At 44.3% G+C, this 25139-nt stretch overlaps 1 protein-coding gene and 1 non-coding gene across 3 annotated transcripts in view; both read right to left on the bottom strand.

The window, feature by feature from the left end:
* The window catches only part of RRBP1 (ribosome binding protein 1), a 139561-nt gene that overhangs the window by 21894 nt on the left and 92528 nt on the right, over positions 1 to 25139 (bottom strand). For both annotated transcript variants that reach the window (XM_063918137.1, XM_063918138.1), the window contains exons 13-18: positions 16879 to 16971; positions 14543 to 14632; positions 11981 to 12070; positions 10208 to 10300; positions 9678 to 9749; positions 5082 to 5177 (exon numbers count right to left, since the gene is read on the bottom strand). In XM_063918137.1, coding sequence (XP_063774207.1) covers positions 5082 to 5177; positions 9678 to 9749; positions 10208 to 10300; positions 11981 to 12070; positions 14543 to 14632; positions 16879 to 16971 — 534 coding nt within the window. The remainder of the gene's footprint in view (positions 1 to 5081; positions 5178 to 9677; positions 9750 to 10207; positions 10301 to 11980; positions 12071 to 14542; positions 14633 to 16878; positions 16972 to 25139) is intronic.
* LOC134913539 (U5 spliceosomal RNA) lies at positions 19564 to 19679 on the bottom strand. The gene has a single exon (XR_010177280.1). It is a non-coding gene; the product is annotated as a U5 spliceosomal RNA (small nuclear RNA).

Consider the following 25139-nt stretch of genomic DNA (forward strand, 5'->3'; position numbering starts at 1 on the left):
TTGAAGATGAGCACTTTGCAGCCACCACAGCAGAGACACCCTGGTCCTTGGAGACAGGGTTATCAGCCGATGCATCTGAAGATGCGATCCGGACCACTTGTCCAACAGATCCCACTGAAAGATCCTTGCATGGAACCTGCCGAATGGAATTGCTTCGTAGGAAGCTACCATTTTTCCCAGGACTCGCGTGCAGTGATGCACCGACACCTGTTTTGGTTTCAGGAGGCCTCTGACTAGAGATGACAGCTCCTTGGCTTTCTCCTCCGGGAGAAACACTTTTTTCTGTTCTGTGTCCAGAACCATCCCCAGGAACAGTAGACGTGTCGTAGGGACCAGCTGTGACTTTGGAATATTTAGAATCCAACCGTGCTGTTGTAGCACCTCCCGAGATAGTGCTACCCCGACCAACAACTGCTCCCTGGACCTCGCCTTTATCAGGAGATCGTCCAAGTACGGGATAATTAAAACTCCCTTTTTTCGAAGGAGTATCATCATTTCGGCCATTACCTTGGTAAATACCCTCGGTGCCGTGGACAGACCAAACGGCAACGTCTGGAATTGGTAATGACAATCCTGTACCACAAATCTGAGGTACTCCTGGTGATGATGGTAAATGGGGACATGCAGGTAAGCATCCTTGATGTCCAGTGATACCATGTAATCCCCCTCGTCCAGGCTTGAAATAACCGCCCTGAGCGATTCCATCTTGAACTTGAATCTTTTTATATATGTGTTCAAGGATTTCAAATTTAAAATGGGTCTCACCGAACCGTCCGGTTTCGGTACCACAAACATTGTGGAATAGTAACCCCGTCCTTGTTGAAGGAGGGGCATCTTGACTATCACCTGCTGGGAATACAGCTTGTGAATTGCCTCTAGCACTGCCTCCCTGCCTGAGGGAGTTGTTGGCAAGGCAGATTTGAGGAAACGGCGGGGGGGAGACGTCTCGAATTCCAGCTTGTACCCCTGAGATACTACTTGAAGGATCCAGGGATCCACCCGTGAGCGAGCCCACTGATTGCTGAAGTTTTTGAGACGGGCCCCCACCGTACCTGGCTCCGCCTGTGGAGCCCCAGCGTCATGCGGTGGACTTGGAGGAAGCGGGGGAGGACTTTTGCTCCTGGGAACTGGCTGCATGCTGCAGCTTTTTCCCTCTACCTCTGCCTCTGGGCAGAAAGGACGCGCCTTTAACCCGCTTGCCTTTCTGGGGCCGAAAGGACTGTACCTGATAATACGGTGCTTTCTTTGGCTGTGAGGGAACATGGGGTAAAAATGCTGACTTCCCAGCTGTTGCTGTGGAAACGAGGTCCGAGAGACCATCCCCGAACAACTCCTCACCCTTTTTAAAAAAAATTTAGCCACCAATGTGCGCTGTTAATAACATATAGAGCAGCTGGGGATCAACTCAAATGGTGTTCATCAACCACCAGAAATACAATTTGGACAGAAGAGTGAGTGATTTGCCCTGCGCTTATATATTAAAACACGTGAACATATTCCACCTTAAAAAAATACAATATTCCACACACATAGAGAATCAAAATAAATACTAAGCTTTTTTTGTGCAGGTAATACGAATTCCTATCGCAGCTTTTCCACAGTGTTGTAGGCCCACTCTTTTTTGCGGTTAAACCTAAAACAACATAAGCGCTCCTCTCCACAATTGCTCAAAAAAGCATAGGAGGAATGAGCACAAAAGAAAATAATAATAGTGCAGCGTTCTTTAAACCAGGGACACCAGCTTTAATAGAATGCACTTACAGCATATAAGTTTTGCAACGGCATATAGAAATCCTTTCAAGATGGACACAACTGTAAAGGACGTCAGACTAGCCAACAATTCTTCTTAATAGTGGTGCATTACCTGTGGGGATATTCCTTGGCGCTGGACATTTCACTTGGAGGGTGAAGACAGTATCCGGACTTGCTGACCACCTTCACACCTGTTCTGGGAACAACAGTGCAGATCCGGGAGATGTCCTTTTGTAGCCGTGGTTGCCCCTAAATAGGATGTTTATGCCATCTTTTAATCTATTTGTTGTAAGTGCATTTTATTAAAGTGAGTGTTTGTACAGTAAAGAACGCTGCACTATTATTTCTATCATTGTGCTTATCCCTCTTATGCAAATCGAGGGGAGCGCATATTTTGTTGCAGATTCCAGCATAGAGAAGATGATTGCACCACTATTAAGAAGAATCGTTGGCTTTTTTGAGCAATTGTGGAGAGGAGCGCTTATGTTGTTTTAGGTTTAACCGCAAAAAAGAGTGGGCCTACAACACTGTGGAAAAGCTGCGATAGGAATTCGTATTACCTGCACAAAAAAAGCTTAGTATTTATTTTGATTCTCTATGTGTGTGGAATATTGTATTTTTTTTCACTGAGGTGGAATATGTTCACGTGTTTTAATATATAAGCGCAGGGCAAATCACTCACTCTTCTGTCCAACTCCTCACCCTTATAAGGCAAAACTTCCATGTGCCTTTTAGAATCTGCATCACCCGTCCACTGCCGAGTCCATAACCCTCTCCTGGCAGAAATGGACATTGCACTTATTTTAGATGCCAGCCGGCAAATATCCCTCTGTGCATCTCTCATGTATAAGACTGCGTCTTTAATATGCTCTATGGTTAGCAATATAGTGTACCTGTCTAGGGTATCAATATTTTCCGACAGGGAATCTGACCACGCAGCTGCAGCACTGCACATCCATGCTGAAGCAATAGCTGGTCTCAGTATAATACCTGTGTGAGTATATACAGACTTCAGGATAGCCTCCTGCTTTCTATCAGCAGGCTCCTTTAGGGCGGCCGTATCCGGAAACGGTAGTGCCACCTTCTTTGACAGGCGTGTGAGCGCTTTATCCACCCTAGGGGATGTTTCCCAACGTGACCTATCCTCTGGCGGGAAAGGGTACGTCATTAGTAACCTTTTAGAAATTACCAGTTTCTTATCGGGGGAAGCCCACGCTTCTTTACACACTTCATTTAATTCCTCAGATGGGGGAAAAACCACTGGTAGTTTTTTCTCCCCAAACATAATACCCTTTTTTGTGGTACCTGGGGTAACATCAGAAATGTGCAACACATTTTTCATTGCCTCAATCATGTAACGTGTGGCCCTATTGGAAGTTACATTAGTCTCATCGTCGTCGACACTGGATTCAGTATCCGTGTCGACATCTGTGTCTGCCATCTGAGGTAGCGGGCGTTTTAGAGCCCCTGATGGCTTCTGAGACAGCTGGGCAGGCACGAGCTGAGAAGCCGGCTGTCCCACATCTGCTATGTCGTCAAACCTTTTATGTAAGGAGTTGACACTTTCACGTAATTCCTTCCACAAGTCCATCCACTCAGGTGTCGGCCCCGCAGGGGGTGACATCACATTTATCGGCATCTGCTCCGCCTCCACATAAGCCTCCTCATCAAACATGTCGACACAGCCGTACCGACACACCGCACACACACAGGGAATGCTCTGACTGAGGACAGGACCCCACAAAGTCCTTTGGGGAGACAGAGAGAGAGTATGCCAGCACACACCAGAGCGCTATATATACACAGGGATTAACACTATAACTGAGTGATTTTCCCTTATAGCTGCTTATATGTATACTACTGCGCTTAAATTTAGTGCCCCCCCCTCTCTTTTTTACCCTTTGTAGTCTTGAAACTGCAGGGGAGAGCCTGGGAGCGATCCTTCCAGCGGAGCTGTGAGGGAAAAATGGCGCCAGTGTGCTGAGGGAGATAGCTCCGCCCCTTTTCCGGCGGACTTCTCCCGCTTTTTTATAGATATCTGGCAGGGGTATTTTTCACATATATAGCCTCTAGGACTATATTATGTGATTTTTATGCCAGCAAGGTGTTTAATATTGCTGCTCAGGGCGCCCCCCCCCAACGCCCTGCACCCATCAGTGACCGGAGTGTGAGGTGTGCATGAGGAGCAATGGCGCACAGCTGCAGTGCTGTGCGCTACCTTGTTGAAGACCGAAGTCTTCTGCCGCCGATTTCCAGGACCATCTTCTTGTTTCTGGCTCTGTAAAGGGGACGGCGGCGCGGCTCCGGGACCGGACGATCGAGGTTGGGCCCTGTGTTCGATCCCTCTGGAGCTAATGGTGTCCAGTAGCCTAAGAAGCCCAAGCTAGCTGCAAGCAGGTAGGTTCGCTTCTTCTCCCCTTAGTCCCTCGTAGCAGTGAGTCTGTTGCCAGCAGATCTCACTGAAAATAAAAAAACCTAAAATATTACTTTCTTTTCTAGGAGCTCAGGAGAGCCCCTAGTGTGCATCCAGCTCAGCCGGGCACAAGATTCTAACTGAGGTCTGGAGGAGGGTCATAGAGGGAGGAGCCAGTGCACACCAGGTAGTCCTAAAGCTTTCTTTAGTTGTGCCCAGTCTCCTGCGGAGCCGCTATTCCCCATGGTCCTTACGGAGTCCCAGCATCCACTTAGGACGTCAGAGAAATTCTGATCTCTAGAACCCCATGCTTCAACAGCACACATTGAGGTCATTCTGACCTGATCGCTCGCTGCAGTTCTTCGCAGCTCAGCGATCAGGTCAGAACTGCACATGTGCCGACGCATGGCTGACAGCCGACGGCTGTCGTTGTCTAGCGATCGCCTCTGCCTGATTGACAGGCAGAGGCAGTCGCTGGGCGGGAGGGGGCGGCACGGTGGCGTTTGGCCCTCCGTTTTGTGGGCACGGCCCGGCCAATGCAGGCGTGGCCGGACTTTGTGGGGGGCGGGCTGCAGCGGCTGAGTGACTTCACACGCAGCCGCTGCGAGCCGGGCAGCGACGAGTAGCTCCCTGCCAGCACACAAAAGCTGCGCTGGCTGGGAGCTACTCCTGAAGTGCAAAAACATTGCCACTGTGCAATGCTTTTGCACTTCTGCGACGGGGCAGGCACTGACATGCGGGGCTGACTTGGATCAGTAGATAAGTAGAGAGCATGTAACACGCAACGTTTGATATACAAGAAAGGTATGGCAGTACAGTTCACCCTTTTCTAAAATGTTTCAAACTGTACTAGTAAATATAAAAGTCCACTGCTTACATGACCAGATGTGCAATATTTCTGCTACAAGATACATACACTCTCCACCTCCTGAGAGTAGGTCTGACACTCTGTGCTAGATGTGTTCATCTGTGTCTCCAGCTGGGCTTCCATTAGAGCAATGCATTCCTTCAGCTGAAATACAGTCAGAAAGTGTATATGGGTTATCAGACAGGACAGTTACAGACAGGTTCACAGCTTTACAAATACACATAATAATAATTATCCGCAGGCCACATAATTAGAGACCACGGAGGGCGAGAAGGCCCTGCTCACAAAGGTTAGCATTCTAGAGGGGCTAATGATGATTAAGGGATATATGTACTAAACCATGGAGAGAGATAACGTACTAACCAACTTGTAACATGGCAGTTAGGAGCTGATTGGCTGGTACTTTATCTCTCTCAACGGCTTAGTACATAGACCCCTAAGGAAGATATCTAAAAGTTGTATGTACATAGAGACTTATATGTGACCCTCTGTATAATGATTTATACTTATAAACATACTTTAACCCTATCTACTGCCGTTTATACATACAGACTATATGTAACCCTCTGTTCTGTGAAATATACATTAAATCTGCATGTAACCCTTTGTACTATGGGGGTAATTCCAAGTTGATCGCAGCAGGATATTTTTTAGCAGTCGGGCAAAACCATGTGCACTGCAGGGGGAGGGGGGGGCAGATATAACATGTGCAGAGAGAGTTAGATTTGGGTGGGTAATTTTGTTTCTGTGCAGGGTAAATACTGGCTGCTTTATTAGTACACTGCAATTTAGATTGCAGATTGAACTCACCACACCCAAATCTAACTCTCTCCGCACATGTTATATCTGCCCCCCCTGCAGTGCACATGGGGGGTAATTCCGAGTTGTTCGCTCGTTATTTTTTTCTCGCAACGGAGCGATTAGTCGCTAATGCGCATGCGCAATGTTCGCAGTGCGACTGCGCCAAGTAAATTTGCTGTGCAGTTAGGTATTTTACTCACGGCATTACGAGGTTTTTTCTTCGTTCTGGTGATCGTAATGTGATTGACAGGAAGTGGGTGTTTCTGGGTGGAAACTGTCCGTTTTATGGGAGTGTGTGAAAAAACGCTACCGTTTCTGGGAAAAACGCGGGAGTGGCTGGAGAAACGGAGGAGTGTCTGGGCGAACGCTGGGTGTGTTTGTGACGTCAAACCAGGAACGACAAGCACTGAACTGATCGCAGATGCCGAGTAAGTCTGGAGCTACTCAGAAACTGCTAAGAAGTGTCTATTCGCAATTCTGCTAATCTTTCGTTCGCAATTTTGATAAGCTAAGATTCACTCCCAGTAGGCGGCGGCTTAGCGTGTGCAAAGCTGCTAAAAGCAGCTTGCGAGCGAACAACTCGGAATGACCCCCATGGTTTTGCTCAACTGCTAAAAAATTTCCTGCTGCGATCAACTTGGAATTACCCCCTATGAGCTGTACATTAAAATTTATTGTTAAACTCTATGTGCTATGAAATATATACACTGAAACTCTACGTAACTCTACATGCTATGAACTATGGGGGTAATTCCAAGTTGATCGCAGCAGGATTTTTGTTAGCAATTGGGCAAAACCATATGCACTGCAGGGGAGGCAGATATAACATGTGCAGAGAGAGTTAGATTTGGGTGGGTTATTTTATTTCTGTGCAGGGTTAATACTGGCTGCTTTATTTTTACACTGTAAATTAGATTGCAGATTGAACACACCACACCCAAATCTAACTCTCTCTGCACGTTATATCTGCCTCCCCTGCAGTGCACATGGTTTTGCCCAACTGCTAAAAAAAATCCTGCTGCGATCAACTTGGAATTAACCCCTATATATAGAAAGAAACTATGGGGGTATTTCAGACCTGATCGGTCGCTAGCGTTTTTTCATGCATATGCACCGCAATGCACAGGCGCGTCACACTGGTACAAAGCAGATCGTTACTGTGCAATGGGTTTTCCGAAGAATCCATTCGCACAGCCGATCGCAATGAGATTGACAGGAAGAAGGCGTTTGTGGGTGTCAACTGACCGTTTTCATGGAGTGGTTGGAAAAACGCAGGCGTGTCCAAGCGTTTGCAGGGCGGGTGTCTGACATCAATTCCGGCCCAGGACAGGCTGAAGTGATTGCATCGGCTGAGTAAGTCCTGGGCAACTCAGAAACTGCACAAAGTTTTTTTGTACCGCTCGGCTGCACATGTGATCGCACACTTGCACAGCTAAAATACACTGCCCGGTGGACAGCGATTATGCGAACGCAGGACTGCAAAAAACACCTAGCGAGCGATCAGATCTGAATTACCTCCAATATGTAATCCTCTCTGCTGTTACCGATACACAAAATGTAACCATATGTGCTATGAACTATGGAGATAATTCAGAACTGATCACTGGGCAGCGATTTTTGCAGCCCTGCAATCAGATAGTCGCTGCCTACAGGGGGAGTGTATTTTAGCTCCGTAAGTGTGCTACCGCGTGTGTAGCAGAGCTGCAAAAACTGATTTTGTGCAGTCTCTGTGCAGCCCAGGACTTACTCAGCCGCTGCAATCACATCAGCCTGTCCGGGACCGGATTTGACGTCAGACTCCCCCCCTTTCCATCGCTTGACACGCCTGCATTTTTCCAGACACTTCTTGAAAACAGTCAGTTGCCACCCACAAACGCCCTCTTCCTGTCAATATCCGTGTGAACGCCCATGCGAATGGATCTTTCGCACCATCCCGTCGCTGACCGGCGATCCCCGTTGCTGTGATCCGTCGAGCATTGCGGTGCAGACGCATGCGCAGTTCAGACCTGATCGCCCGCTGTGCAAAAAACGCACAGCAGCAGCGATCAGGTCTGAATTACCCCCTATACTGGAATCTGTATGTACCCCTTTGTTGTATGATTCTACACAGGGAACCTGATTCTGAGTCACACCCAGGTTCATACGTGGCATATTCTCGCAGTTTTAGCAAACTGCATATAAGCTGTAACAAATAGATGGATCTCAGCTTTATCTCACCGGATGTGAAATGGGCATACGCTCAGGCAACAACTGTCTCATGTAACTGTCATGAGGCATTATTAAGCTGGGGGCATTAGTGTGGGCATTTTAGGTACTCTGGACACTACTGTGGGGCATTGTAGGTACAGGGGGCACTACTGTGGGGCATTTTAGGTACAGGGGGCACTACTGTGGGGCATTTTAAGTACACAGGACACTACTGTGTGGCATTTTAGGTATACAGGACACTACTGTGGAGCATTTTAGGTACAGGGGGCACTACTGTGTGGCATTTTAGGTACAGGGGGCACTACTGTGTGGCATTTTAGGTACACAGGACACTACTGTGGGACATTTAGGTAAAAAGGGCACTACTGTGGGCCATTTTAGGTTCATGTGGGGCATTTTAGGTACAAGGTACACTACTGTGCAACATTTTAGGTACTGGTGGCACTACTGTGGGGCTTTTAGGTACAGGGGGCACTACTGTGGAGCATTTTAGGTACAGGTTATACTACCATGTGGCATTTTACGTACAGGGGGCACTACTGTGGGGCATATTAGGTACAGAGGGCACTACTGTGGGGTATTTTAGGTACAGGGTATGCTACTATGTGGCATTGTAGGTAAAGGGGGCACTACTGTGGGGCATATTAGGTACAGAGGGCACTACTGTGGGGTATTTTAGGTACAGGGTATGCTACTATGTGGCATTGTAGGTAAAGGGGGCACTACTGTGGGGCATATTAGGTACAGGGGGCACTACTGTGGGGCATATTAGGTACAGAGGGCACTACTGTGGGGTATTTTAGGTACAGGGTATGCTACTATGTGGCATTGTAGGTAAAAGGGACACTACTGTGGGGCATATTAGGTACAGAGGGCACTACTGTGGGGTATTTTAGGTACAGGGTATGCTACTATGTGGCATTGTAGGTAAAGGGGGCACTACTGTGGGGCATATTAGGTACAGAGGGCACTACTGTGGGGGATTTTAGGTACAGTGGACACTACTGTGGGGCATATTAGGTACAGAGGGCACTACTGTGGGGTATTTTAGGTACAATTAATACTACTGTGGGGTATTATAGGTACAGTGGACACACTGTGCAGCAATTTAGGTACAGGAAACACTACTGTGGGGCATTTTAGGTACAGTGGACACTACTGTGGGGCATTTTAGGTACAGGGTACACTGCTGTTGGATATTTTAGGAACAGGGGGCACTACTGCGGGGCAGTTTAGGTACAGCGGGCACTATTGTGGGGCATTTTATGTGCAGGGGGCACTACTGTGGGGCATTTAGGAACTAGCGCACTATGTGGCATATTACGAATTTGAATGTACAAGTTACTTGACCATATTATGACCATGAAATTATATCTGCAAAACCTATAAACATTTTAGATTTCTACACAGAGAAGCTGCCAGAAGAAAAGAAATACAGCAGATGAGAAGAAATAAGGTAAGTGAAAATGGAGAGGAGGGGGGGCACCACTTAGTAGTTCCACACGCAGACATGCTCTACAGAAGCTACAGAGACCAGACAAAAATATACAGCATTCCTGTGCGACACTCACCTACCAAGACAGATATGTGTACTACATGAAAGAACAATTGGAATAATAATGATCTTGATTATACCTGGTCTGTAGTTTGGAGGTCTGCTTTCAGCCTTTCCACTTTTTCTTCTAGAGACTTCACTTGGATGTGTGACTATACAAAAAGAAAAGAAACAGGTATAAATCTGCTGTCTCCTACTTCCAGTGACACTTCTAGGTTTAGACTCATTCCTGGAAATGTCTGTGATTATAAAGGTAGAATCCAGTTTATTATATACCCCCATCTATGCTAAATAGTGTGTCATATTTTCTCCACACTGGGGCAATGGGCACATATGTGCTGTAGGCTTAACAACCAAACCAATTCTATCTGAACATTTTATCTTATTGATTAGAAAAAAAACAGATACCCAATTGGTCACTGGGCTACTGCACATTTCAGAATATTCCATTGTGGTACTAAATAAGTCCAATTTTGCTTACAGACATTCACAGTGGGCTGAATGTAATACTGTATGAACAGACCAGGGCTCAGATGTAGCTTAATGAACTATTATAGTGTTTGTACCATAAAGCTGATTCTTCAATGAACTACGGCAGAACAGTACTCACCTTACTGAGCTCTTCCTCAGATGCTTCTAGCTTTGCTTTCCACACCTGCTCTTCTTCTTCAACACTCTTCTGCAGGTCTTTCAGCATTCCTTCCTAAGATCATGCAAATCACAGCAATCCTTTTATGTGGGCAAGTAATATACAGGATAATTATTATTAAACTACACCTTCCATCAGCCATGAATAACTACAGACTGGGGAGGGGGGATGTATCAAACCTTCTAAAGAGGAACGGTGAGAAGTTTCCCATCAACGAATCAGCTTCTAGCTATCATTTTGTGGAGTATACTAGATAAATGATATGTTAAAGTTGATTGGTTGTTATGGGCAACTTCTCCGTTTGTCCTCTTTAGAAGGTTTGAAACATCTCCCCCTAGATGAGATTCGGAAAATGCTGTATTGCTAAGGTTTATCTTTACTTCAGTGTGCTTGCAATTAGAAAACATACACTGCTAACCGGAGAAGAGAGCAGTGATGGATTGTTTGCATTACAGTCCCATGGTGGGATCTATAAACTTACCCCTATTATCCCTACCTCAAAGTCACTCCTGGCCGGAACGGAGCTCAGCAATTCTCCCTGGATATTCCATGTGGTGTCGGGACTCGGCAGCCACCAATAGCAAGTGCTGTCTTAGGGCCTTATTCAGTTCTGTCTTATTCAGGGCCTTATTCAGGTTTATTAACAAACCAAAAAAAGCACACTAATGGACAAAACCATGCTGCACTGTAGGGGGGGGGGCAGATGTAACATGTGCAAAGAGATTTACATTTGGGTGGGGTGTGATCAAACTGAAATCTAAATTGCAGTGCAAAAATAAATCAGCCAGTATTTACCCTGTACAGAAACAATATAACCCACCCAACTCTACATCTCTTTGCACATGTTACATCTGCCCCACCTGCAGTGCAAGCTGCTGCGTATATGTATCACAAGGCTGCTCCCATTTGAATGATTGGGCGGTGGGAGCAATTCCATTCAAAAGACTGCACAGCGGAGAGTATGCATTGCAGACACACCATAAAAGTGAAAGCAGTCAATTAACAGACAATCAAAATCCCGACGGTCAAAATACCGACAGCAATTGACCGACGGTCAAAATCCCGACAAGGTCAAAATCCCGATCTGGTCAAAATACCGACATTTTATATACCGACAAGGTCAAAATACCGACATTTATAATGTCGACAGGTCAAAAAGTCAACACAAGTTTTTCATGATTTTTTCATTGAAACCGACTTGTTCATGCTTTACCATCCCATTGGACCTGGAGGGGGAATATAATAGTGTGCCCGAAGCAGCGAGCCATCCGAGGGGACGCGGTACACTTATATTGGTGTCCATGTCGACCTATGTCAACATACACGCAAAAAAATTTTTAAACTCGTGTTGGCATTTTGACCTGTCGACATTTTACATGTCGGTATTTTGACCTTGTCGGGATTTTGACCGTCGTGAATTGCTGTCGGGATTTTGACTGTCAGGTTTTTAATTGTAGGTATTTCATACCAATCCCCATAAAAGGACACATCTGTATTTGTTATTTTGCCCAGCTCACACATTAGAACAATATTTTAAATGAACTGCTCATTTAACACTGTTTTTGTGATGAAAATATTGAGTAAATAGGTTTCTTGTTGTAAGTTAGGCAAATGGCAAATACATAAGAAATTGTTTTACACTGTTATATCAGATAGTGTCCAGTAATTCAGATCAGTAATAGTGCACTATTTATGTGATCATAAATGGAACTATAGTGATAAAACACAACTTACCGTCTCGGCAAGAATGGTCCTATACTGGTCACATTCCGCCTGCAAAGAGGCCTGTGCTGCTTCTGCTTCTTTTAATTTAAGTAATGATTCCTACACAGAAGAAATAAACCTTCAAATACAGAAAAAACTAAATATTCTAACAATTGGCTGTAACATTTTGGCCCTTATATAATAGCCTGCAAATTGCAAAATCTGGTCTGATGCTGGCGATCTAGCCCATAGATTGCATGTGGCAACAATTTTACCGAGTTGGTTTTGCCCTTTAAATTATTTACACTTTAAATCTACGGGCCAAGGGGGAGATGCCTTGGGCCGGATGTAATGCCGCCCGAGTTGGCTGGAGGTGCGTGTTGCCGTCCAAACTCTGACTTTTTTTTAAAGGCTGCAATCATTTACAAGACATGATTTTGCCTTGCAAATGATTTCTGAGTTTGGCCGGCAACCCGCATCTCCGCATTACATCCAGCCCTTGGAGTGAGGTAAAGTGGAGAGAAATAAAGTACCAGCCAATTAGGTCCTAACTGCCATGTTACAGACTGTGTTTGAAAAATGACAGGAGCTGGTTGGCTGATACGGTATCCGGACTCTAGGTCGACACCCATTGGTCGACAGTGGATAGGTTGATATGGCCATTATGTCGATGTGAACAAAGTCGACATAATAAAAGATCGACTTGAGTTTTTCACTTTTTTGGGGAGACTTTTTCATACTTTACGATCCACGTGGACTACGATTGGGAACGGTAACCTGAGCCGAGCACATCGGTAGCGGAGCGAGGCACCTTGCCCGCAGCATGGCGAGCGAAGCAAGCCATGCAAGGGGATGCGGTGCACTAATTGGGGTTCCTGGTAACTTGACGGAGAAAACGACACCAAAAAACCATAAAACACTCATGTTGACCTTTTTCATGTCGACTTAATGGCCGTGTTGACCTATTTCTAGTGTCGACCTATCCACTGTTGACAAATGGGTGTCGACCTAATTGCTGTCGACCTAGAGTCCCGTACTGGGCTGGTTCATTATCTTTCCTCACTTTATCACTCTCCAAGGCATAGTACATCTGCCCCCTTAATCACCAGGATAGAACCAGATCCTCCAATGCACAGGCTACTTTATCTTCTCTATAAAGACTAAATACCTTTATAATCTTTCTGATCCCTCATAACATGTAGGTAATTATTATTAGTATTTTTTTAAAACAATGTATTGATTTTTTTATAATATTTTCAATAAGAGGTACACAATAAGATGGGCATACACAGTACCATAACAATAAAACATTTCAAACAGAAACTACAGCAGCAAGTTACACAGGGGATAGGTAATTAGTTTTACCTAATGAACTCTGGTTATTATTTATAAAGTCATAAAAATAAAATCTAAATATAATAAAATTCAGCCAGTGTCATAAAAGTAATGCATCCATACAGTATATAAACTGGGATTAGACACAATAAATATTATTGCTACGTATACAATAATCTAACATACTTATCATTAAGCACTTACTATAATACCAAATAAAGCAGCTTGTTGCTAGTTAGTTATCTAGTAGGCTTAGGGGGTATTCAATTAGCCACGATAGTGCTGCAGGTGCTAATAAATATGGGGATTTTGCTTTTTTGTTTTTATCACCCCTATTCAATTAAGCTACATGAAAAAAAAGACATAAAACATTTTTTGTGTGAAAATATATAGGCTCCACGCGTTGGGATTGATTTGCCAGCTTTTGGGATGCCGGCCAGCTTTTGGGATGCCGGTGGTCACAATACGGACCGCGGCATCCCAGTGATCAGAATCCCGACAGTAGAAATTAAGTACCTTTACCTCCCCCCCCGACCCTAACCGACCCTCCATGCAACCCAAACCTAGCCCCCCCCCCCCCGACCTGGGCAAAGCCTAACCCTAACCCTCCCCCCACACTCTAAACCTAACCTCCACACACACATAGCACACACTGCGTCTTACCTGTCCTGCTTCTCGGTGGATGGTCATTCGGCATTTCGCCGGGATGGTGACCCTATTTGGGATGCCATTGTCGCCACTCGAACAGTGTTGGGATTCCGGTGCCGGTATTCTGCCCGCCAGGATCCCAACAGCCCGGCTCCACGATAAGCTGTAGACGTATGTACTTTTGCGGCACTTATTGCGGAAGAAAAGGGCACTTACCGCAGATTTGGATTCAGCTGCCTAACCCCCGATAAGTGCTGGGTATCGGGGCTAATTGAATAGCCCCCGATTAAATAAATTAGCTGCGGTAAATTACTGCAGCTAATTGAGCCGCACCCTTACAGTAAAACACAAAAAATATTACATAGAGCAGCTTGTGTCTACATGTAGTTATCTAGTAAGCTTATAGTAAAATACTAGACTACTTCAAGTTGCTGCTCGTTGCTACATCTACACTTATCTAGTAAAACACTGTAATATTACATAGTGCAGCTTGTTGCTACAGGTACACTTATCTAGTAGGCATACAGTAAAACACTTACTAAAATATTACACAGTGCAATGTGTTGCTACATCTACTATTACCTATTAGGCTTACAGTGAAACACTTACTGAAGAGTCTGTTTGATCTGACTGCTGACTTAGCTGTTTCAGTAGGTCTGATGACTTCTCCCTGAACTCCTGCAGCCATTCACTGTATAACTGTAGATGATAGAAATCAATCAATGTCACAATATTCTGGGTCATTTTATATTTATTGTACTCCCAACATTTTCAAATCCCATCCCTGTACACTTCGTGCTCCCCAAAGGGGGTGTGGTCTCATATTTATGAGGCCACTTCCCTGGTGGATACCATTTTGGGGGCATGATCACGTATCATGTCCCTGTTTCTTGGCACGATGGGGGCTTGCCCAGCATTCCCGGGGCTGCTGGGCAGCCCACAGCTCCTCCTGACACAGTGTGGACAATGCCTGCATGACAGAGTGGCCACCCAACCTCTCCCCCGCTCACGGGACTCTGCAGCTTGGATGGGACAATGGGACAGTGTACTCTAAATCAGGACGGTTGGGAGGTATGCTGTATGTAGTACCTACGCCACTTTTTTTTTTTTGGTCATGCTCAATAGCAGCTGGCATAAGTTTAAAGTCTGCAATTACTATTCCTACTATCATATTACTTATACACAGTGCTAAACCTTTGGTGGTCAAAGATCATTTACACTCTGCGGTGGTTGTGAAATAAAAACGGAGATTCTGCCAGCGTGCTATGTGCCATGTTACTAAATTTAAGATAAGGGGGTATATATTGAGGCAATTTGGGACATTGTCTTCAAAAGTTCAGACAAATGACACAAACAATTCTAAAGGAAAGAGACTTGGGAATCTGGCAAATGATTATTATATGTATTTTGTTTTCTGGGATAGTCTGTATTAGGGGCCAGACATGGGAAAAATGGCTGAGGTGCACTAAATTCTTCCAGACAGTACACTAAAGGCATCTTCATTGATGTGTTTAATGCAAAGTTATTATGCACAAAATACAATCATATTTCATAGATTTTACTACCTAAGCGCTGAAGCTCTGTAATTCATTTCCAAGCCTGCTTTTACCGATAATTTTCTTTATCTGCATGGTAAAACTGTATTTATGTGAAACAATTATCACAATCTATGCAGAGTTATTACGAAGAACCTTTACCGAACAAACAGCTCCCTCTAGTGTTAGCCATGAATATTGTTTAATGCTTGCATGGTTTTTGCAATAGCTTTTGGTGAAAGTGTCTCTCAGTTAATTGATTTTTACTGTTCTATTTAGAAGGTATTCTTCAAAAAAGTAAATAGTATGCATTATACAGTGGTGACCTCATACATCCAGCCTCAATACACCATGCTGCCCGAGATGCCTGGCGGGAGTAAGCCGCCAGGTCCTGTGCAACTTTGCTAACGTTCGGCATCTTTTTTTGCTGAAAATGCACCTTATTCACAGAGAAATATGGCTAGGATGCACGAGCAGACTGTGCAGATTAATTTGATATATGACACTTGTATATTGTGTGTGACTGAGAATGTATACAGAACACAACAGTATACAGATTAAGAGACTCATTCGCACTCGTACAAGTGTCACATCAAATTAATCAGCACAGTCTCCTCGTACATCCTTGTCGCACTGCGTTGCAAATAAGATGCATTTTTAGCAAAAAAGAAGCAAAAAAATTCCCCAACGCTAGAAGATTCTCACGCGACTTGGCGTGCCAAGAGGGGCTGTTTGGCGTGACTACAGCAAAGATGTATGAGGACATATCTGCAGTGTTCTTTTTCTAGTTTGGTCTGTATCGTCTCTAAATGTAGTTTTAGAATACCATGACGCATGATATTTTTGATTTCACATCAATTAACGTTGGGGGCTTTTTTTTTTTGCAAAAACACTTAATTGAACTGTAGGACCATAACAGGATGTCTTATATTTTTGGGTTTGATAAAAGTGACCTGTTTAACAAATCTGCATCACCTCTCAAGTCAATATAGGTACAGTAAGTGCTTAGCACCACTGAAAGGGACAATAACGATGTATGGGATCAGTATGATATGCCGGCTGTTGGGATCCCGGCGGTCAGCAGACCGACGCCGGAATCCCAACAGCTGGAATACCAGCTGCGAGTGCAGCGTGTCCCCCTGCGGGTTCGCTGCGCTCGCCGTACTTTGGGCCCGGTGGCGATAAGCTATTCCTCCTCGGGTGGTGGAGTGGGCCACCACCCGAGTGGGGATTTTGGCCGGTGGTTGGTATTCTGACCACATGCATTTCACCGGGTGTCAGGATTCCGGCGTCGGTATCCTGACTGCCAGGTTACCTACAGCCAGCAAATTAATTGCCTCCCAGATGCACATATTGTAATTGTTCTGTAACAGTCCTTCATATATCCATAAATATCCCGTCTACACATACCTGGTGTGACTCTACAGTGACCTGTGGGAACAGGGTCATCAATGTTTCTTGCGTCTGAGACTGAACCCCAGTGAGCTTTTGTGACAGGTCATCCTATAATGAAAATATAATATCAATTGTTTGTAAATATCAAATGTTGACTCTATGAAACCAACAGTACATGAGAATAGTACATGAGTACAGCTAAAGCCATTTATGGTGGGACAGGGTGTAAAACAACAAATATTTTAAGACATACTGTATATGAAAATATATTATTACTGTATTAAACATACTATGGGAACCCATTCAGGATTGCTAACTTAGAAGAGGATATCCAGCTTTGAAAATCCTGCTGTAAGGGATTCCGACTTTCGCTTTAAATGACAGCCATTTTGAATTCCCTTAAAGACAAGGGGCCAAATGTAGTAGAGTGAAAGTTTCAAAAAGTGAGAGATTTGGTAAGGTTTTGCAGTTTTTTTTAAAGTGGCAATCATTTACACTGCAAGATCAACCTGGGTTTGCAGTGTAAATGATTGCCACTTTAAAAAATACTGAAAATAGGATTTTGGTACTTACCAGGTAAATCCTTTTCTTTGAATCCATAGGGGGCACTGGAGTACTCTTGGGATATGGACGGGCGGAGCCGAACAAAGGCACTGAATATTCAAATTTAGGACTCTCCCCCCCCTCCATATCCCCAAGTACCTCAGTGTACTTTGCCAGTGTTTTTTACTGAGCGAACAGGATATAGAGAGGTTGACAATGGAGAATCCCTATAACATAACGGACAACCACAAAGTTGATCCGTAACCTTATTGTCAACTAAACAGTTGACACCTTAACCGATAGAACTTTATAATTTGAGCCAATTGGTGAAAATGTGTTACCCTAAGCTCCTTCGAGCTTAATACCATCCAAGTTAAATTTGTTCACTAAGCTCCCTTGAGCTTACAACAACCCAGGTAAAACTGCTCTGGGTGGGCGTCCAGTGCCCCCTATGGATTCAAAGAAAAGGATTTACCTGGTAAGTACCAAAATCCTATTTTCTTTATCATCCACTAGGGGTCACTGGAGTACTCTTGGGACGTACCAAAGCTTCCCTCGTGGGCGGGAGAGCTGTTTGATACTTGTAACAGTAGGCAGCCAAAGCTAAATGCTGATGGCGCCACCATTCATAACGTGTAAACGTGCACAAACGTGGTGCACTAAAGGCTATGTAGCCGCGTCGTAAACGCTCCACGACCCGCTGGGTGTGACATTCCCACAGAACCTGTGGGATGCTATTACTGACGTAGGCGATTGTAACTTAGCCTTAAGTAAGCCTGACTTGTAGTCATTATTATCCAACTGGATAAAATCTGCTGAGAAACTGGCTAACCCCAGTTTGCAGTATCATATAGAACAAACAACGTATTCATATCACGTACTACATATATAAACGCGTAACGCGTGTACCACATTCAGAATTTTAGAATGTGCTGTCCCCACAGGAACCACTATTGGTATATTGATGTGAAGAATACGAAAGCGGATTTTGTCGGAAGATCTGCTTTGTAATGAGAAAACTCAAATACGGTGGCTTGGAATACAAGGCACCCAAATATGAAAACAAAATCCTTGCCGAAGCACCCTTGGCGAAGCCAAGGCTAGAAGAAAAATGTTTTCCAAAGTGAGAACTTAATACCCATTTGTTGTACGGGTTCAAAAATATGAAACTTAATTCCCATTTGTTGAAAGGATTCCAAAATATGAAAACTAAGAAATCTGAACCCAACCTCAAATCGCCTGGCGCTGTAGGTGGGATAAATAGAGTCTGAACTTTGGTGACACCTTGTAGAAAGATGTTTACAGACGTAAATAGAGGCAAACGCTTTGAAAATAAGTTTACCACACAGATACCTGCACTCTTAGTGCAGATGAACGCAGTTTTCCATCCCATCCCGTTTAACAGAATACGGGTACTTGAAGTATGATGTTGGAAACTTCCGAGGTTTACAACCTATGTAAGCACACGAAATTTTTTAATTATGAGCTGCCTTAAGCGGCTTACTATTTCGTAACATGGTTGGTATAACCGATACTGTAATTCTCTATTTTTTAAGAGAGAGGTCTGAACTCTCACCCCGTCAACCGCAGCTGCGGTACATAGATAATAGGTACATAGGTAACTATGGGTAAAAGAACGTTCCGTGATGTAACAGGTTGGCCGTATTATGAGCGGGGCAAGATCGTGTGCAAGTATTACTTGAAAATTCGAGAAGCAAACTTCTCCGAAACCCATGAGATACCACCAGTATGACTGTGACGAACTGTCTTCTGATCCGTTTTGGCAACGAAGAGAGAAGCGGAAAATGGTGGAGCCAGATACACGATGCTGAATGACCCCATGAATGTGATGTACATATACTGAGCTTTTGTAATTGTGGCGAGATGCCATTATGTATACTTGGGGTAACCGCCTTCTGTGGACTCACATATGAAACACCTCTGGATTTAATGTCCAGTTTTCAAGATCCAAACCCTGACGGGTGAGATCTTTTGTCTAACAAATGTCCACTCACGGATTGATGTCTTGACATTTTCACATAATGGCGTTCTGAGCCATTGAAGATTTGAGTTACCTGCCGCATTGCCATGCGGCTTCTTGGTTTTCACTGGTTGTTGTGTATGCAACTGCCGTTGCTTTGTTTGACTGCTTAAGGGCAGCGTGAGCTAGGCATGAAAAAACAAAATTACATGAAACTCACGGTTGTTCCTGTCTACAGAAATCTTTAGTAAAAAGCGAAAGATTTATTCGTTCTGAAGAGAACCCAGAGTCTATCCCTGGACAGACTGAAAACGAATTATTTATTGCATTGTAAAATGCACAGAGTTCTAGGACATTTATCTATTGCATTGTAAAATGCACAGAGTTCTAGGACATTTATTGACAGCAATCTGTCGTGTTTTAGAACCTTTGCGTTGATTTTAACTACAAATCCTGACTCTCTGTGACTGTCGTCCAGAGTATACGCACCCTTGTCCCTCTGTGAGAAACGCGATTGAAAACACATCTTTATTCTTAATAAGTGAATACACCAATGTACCGCTAATGTGCGTGTACCTTTGTTCTTGCTGGTGTAGTAGGTAAAAGTCTTTGATTTACCGTATTTATAATCTTACCTAGGAATTGACATCGTTTAGACCGACTTAGATGTGATTGTTTTCGAACTTAATCTGCTACCGCAGTATACCTTAGTAGCGCAAGATAGAGGAACTTTGTTGATACATAGTTCTTATGTGAGATGAGCGATTATTCCAACATCACTTTGGTAAATACCGGCAGCGATAAGCAACGGTATAAATGAAATGGTTAATGGTTGTGGCGATTTGCAAACGCTAGAACCTGTGATGAAGAAACCGGACTGGGTAAATACGCATTGTGAAGATCAAATGCAATTATACAATTTTGTGGCTGCAATAAGCAAAAACTAACTGCAGAAAATCCATTTTCATTTTCTAACTGTAGTAAATGACTTGCTGATTGATATTGCAACGGAGCTGTTTGATTTTGCTCAAACAGACGGGAATAAGTCATTTTGACTCTGTTGGCGTACTATTGACTGGTTTATAACCCAGCCAAGACTAAATGACAACCTGCCAAACCGTTCGCCAGAAGCAGTTTTGTACTCTAAGCTGTAAATAGCTGAGACATATATGAGTTGAAGTCATGAAACCTCGCAAATGTAACGTGAAAAGACGCACTTCCACAAATGTAAAAGAGGTCATCAAACCACTGGCTTGCTGACTGTAACGTCCTGTCGTTACAAGACGTGACTGATGTTTATAAAAGAATAAAACGCTGTTACAAGTATATTGTATGCGCTAATGTAGAATATCGTAAAGGGATAAAATGTCGTTACACATATATCCAATTTAGGAGCAAACAAGCTCTGGGCTTGTCGCGCTTAACTAGCGACAATTTGAAAATAACCGGCGTTAGCAAAAGCTTTACAGATATACTCTGCAGCTTCTTTTAACCGTGATCGGCATGGTTCCATAGATAGATTCTAGTGACCCAAATGTATCTGTGGTTTTTATAATGTTTGACAGAAACGCATATACCAATGGCGGATCGCGTCCTTTTGGAAACTATTATGTATGGTTGTCTAAAACCCCGCACTATCTGAGTGCTGGACTAATGTACCCTGCTCACTTGTAGTTATCGGTGTGAGATTTGACATAGAATCGTGCATTAAATTATAAGACTAGTGAAATAAACACTCTGGTACCCAAAGGAAAATTGTCACTTTGGAAAGATTGTCTTTTGTTAGCGCTGGCGGAGTTATTCTGAGACTCCGATTACCGCTGTTTTAATTTGAATTGCCAATGTTAACATTTTTAGTCTGCACTAGAGCCTTATTCGCTATGTAGACAGACATCATAATAGGCAACAGACAGACACTTGCACGATTATTATATGGCATATATATCTATATATATATGTTATTGCTGAACAGCATATTTATTAGGAAACCAAAGTCTTTATGTGAAAAGCAGTTCACATGGGCATGAAACCCGAACCAAATTCCTACTAACACCCCTGCGCCTTCTGGTGGCTTAAAGATGTAGGGCAGGAATGTTCCAGAATTATCTTGAACTAATTAAAAAAAAAAAAAAAAAAAATTCCCACTAACACCCCTGCGCCTCCTTGTGGAGTAGAGGTGTATGGTCTGGAATTATAACTGGAAAACCAGCAATGATTAAAATGGCCGTCATGCCATGCTTTCCCAGAAAATCATAGTACAGGGTACCTGCTGCAGTTTTAATATAGGCTTAATAGCCTATTATACAGTTATTATGCTTAATAGCCTATTATACATAGGATACAGTAAAATATATGTATTCAAATAATATGAGCACTGCCTGCAGTGTATTTATGCAACTGTAACCAAAAATAACAGAAAACATGGTTAAACGTGTAATAGGTTATGCCACTGATAACCTATTGCCAGCCAAAGCCTCATATATATATTATATATATATACAAAGTGTTTACACCTATAATCACAGTTCATACTGATATTATTGCCAGCAAAAGCTTCATTATATTTATATATATAAAACGTGCTGAAACATCACAGTACACAGTGTACATTGTTTAACGTGCTGCGCTGCTTGTGTATTTTGAACCCATGCAGCCTTTGCTGCTGCTATGGGTATTATTCCCCCCCCCCCTGCATCCCTTACCTGCAGCGTACGGAGATCGGGAGCAGGGAGAGCAGGAGAGCCTGATCTAGCGCCGGGGAGCCGTCCGGCAGCTGCTTCCTACAGCAGTACACAGTCTCCCTGTGTCTGCGGTGTGTCTTTGGAAAAGTGGCCTGCGTCCTTTAGTGACGTGCGGCCACTGTCTCGGCGGCGTGTAGCGGTGCCGGGCCATGAAAGCAGTGAGAGCGGCCGGCGTCTGAGTGACGTGCGGCCGCTCTCTTAGTTGAGCTCCCGGAGAATGTCGGCGGCGTGTAACGGTGCCGCAGCAGAGCAGTGAGAGCGGCCGGCGTCTGAGTGACGTGCGGCCGCTCTACTTAGTTCAGCCCAGGAGAATGGCGGTAGCGTCTAGCGGTGCCGTGCCCTCAGAGCAGTGAGAGCGGCCGGCGTCTGAGTGACGTGCGGCCGCTCTCTTAGTACAGCGCACGGAGATTCTCGTACCGGGCCATCAGCGCAGTGAGAGCGGCCAACGTCTGAGTGACGTGCGGCCGCTCTGCGCATCGTCAGCAAGACCTTCAGCGGCGTGTAGTTCTACAGTATAACACTCACGTGCTCAGCGGCTATGTCATTTCTACAGCATAACACACACACAGCAGGGCGGCAGCGTGAGCTGACCGCCCTGACACTCATACCTTGTGCCGCCTTCTCTTCTCTCTGCAAGCTCCGTTTCAGCCTCATCTTGGCTGTGACGGAGCTTCTGTAAGTGTAAGCTCCTTCCAGCTCTTTGTCTTATCCTGGCTGTAACGGATCTTCTTTCTGTAAGCTCCGTTCAGTTTAAAGGAGACAATGGCTGCCTGTGGCTGTGAGGGTGCTCTTTGTGAGGACCGACACGCCATGCGCTTGCCTATAGCGCCTGTGGCTGTGAGGGTGCTCTTTGTGAGGACCGACACGCCATCCGCTGCCTTGCAGCGACACCATCCCGGACCCATGTTTTTCCATAAACTGAGACGGGCAGTGTAAAAATTAAAAATAAAAATAAAAATAAAAATCTGAAAAGTGGCCATTGCCACAAGCCGATGTTCATCTGTGAGCACCGAAAAAACACTGGCAAAGTACACTGAGGTACTTGGGGATATGGAGGGGGGGGAGAGTCCTAAATTTGAATATTCAGTGCCTTTGTTCGGCTCCGCCCGTCCATATCCCAAGAGTACTCCAGTGACCCCTAGTGGATGATAAAGAAAAACCTTACCAAATCTCTCACTTTCTGAAACTCTCACTCTAGGAACTTCCTAACAGTGTGGGCTCCAGTGACAGTAAACCTACAAATTATGAAACTTGCCTGGCCATAGCAAAGATTATGGGGACTCATGAAGGCTGTCAATGAAGGTAAAAGTGAGCCCTCGTCCCCTGGCTGCTACATGGGGAGGAAAGCTCACAATTAGAAAATGTACAAAGTGAGCAACCCATTGTTTCAGTGCAATGTCCCAATGATTATATACAGTGCCTTGCTAAAGTGTTCACCCCCCTATGCATTTTTTATGTTTTGTTGCCTCAACCTGGAATTAAAATGGATTGTTTGAAGGTTTGCATCATTTCAATCACAGAACATGCCTACAACTTTGAAGATGTTTATTTTTTTTATTGTGAAGCAAACAACAAATAGGACAAAATAACAGAAAACTTCAATGTGCATAACTACTCACCCCCCTAAGGTCAGTACTTTGTAGAGCCACCTTTTGTGGCAATTACAGCTGCAAGTCACTTTGGATAAGTCTCTGTGAGCTTGCCACATCTTGCCACTGGGATTTTTGCCCATTCCTCAAGGCAAAACTGCGCCAGCTCCTTCATGTTGGATGGTTTCCGCTTGTGAACAGCAATCTTCAAGTCTGACCACAGATTCTCAATTGGATTGAGATTTGGGCTTTGACTAGGCCATTCCAACACATTTAAATGTTTCCCCTTAAACCACTCGAGTGTTGCTTTAGCAGTATTCTTCGGGACATTGTCATGCTGGAAGGTGAACCTCCGTCCCAGTTTCAAATCACAGGCAGACTGAAACATCCCTGTATTTAGCTCCATCCATCTTTCACTCGACTCAAAACAGTTTACCAGTCCCTGCTGTTGAAAAACATCCCCAATAGCATGATGCTGCCACCACCATGTTTCACTGTGGGGATGGTGTTCTTGGGGTGATGGGATGTGTTGGTTTTGCGCCAGACATAGCGTTTACCTTGGTGGCTGAAAAGTTCAATTTTAGTCTCATCTGACCAGAGCACCTTCCTTCATAGATTTGGGGAGTCACCCACATGCCTTTTGGCAAACTCAAAACGTGCCTTCTTATTTTCAACACTAAATAATGGCTTTTTTCTGGCCACTCTTCCATATAGCCCAGCGCTATGGAGTGTACGGCTTATTGTGGTCACATGCGCAGACACACCAGTCTCTGCTGTGGAACTCTGCAGCTCCTTCAGGGTTACCTTTGGTCTCTGTGCTGCCTCTCTGATTAATGCCCTCCTTGCCTGGTCTGTGAGTTTTGGTGGCCGTCCCTCTCTTGGCAGGTTTGTTGTGGTACCATATTCTTTCCATTTGAAGATGATGGATTTGATTGTGCTCCGGGGGATCATCAAAGATTTGGATATTTTTTTATAGCCCAACCCTGACTTGTACTTCTCAACAACTTTGTCCCTGACTTGTTTGGAGAGCACCTTGGTCTTCATGGTGTGATGCCTCTTGCTTAGTGGTGTTGCAGCCTCTGGGGCTTTCAGAAAAGGTGTGTTTATACAGACAGATCATGTGACACTTAGATTGCACACAGGTGGACTTCATTTCACTAATTATGTGACTTCTGAAGGTAATTGGTTGCACCGGAACTTTTGAGGGGCTTCATAGCAACGGGGGTGAATGCATATGCACATGCCAATTTTCAAATTTTTATTTATAAAATTTTTTATATACATTTTTCTCATTTCATTTCACCAACTTGGACTATTTTGTGTAGATCCATCACATAAAATTCAGATTAAGAAAAAATAAATAAATTACAGGTTGTAATGAAACAAAATAGGTAAAAAGCCAAGTGGGGTGAATACTTTAGC

Source organism: Pseudophryne corroboree, chromosome 4 (genome assembly GCF_028390025.1).
Source record: "Pseudophryne corroboree isolate aPseCor3 chromosome 4, aPseCor3.hap2, whole genome shotgun sequence".
NCBI classification, from domain to species: Eukaryota; Metazoa; Chordata; class Amphibia; order Anura; family Myobatrachidae; genus Pseudophryne; species Pseudophryne corroboree.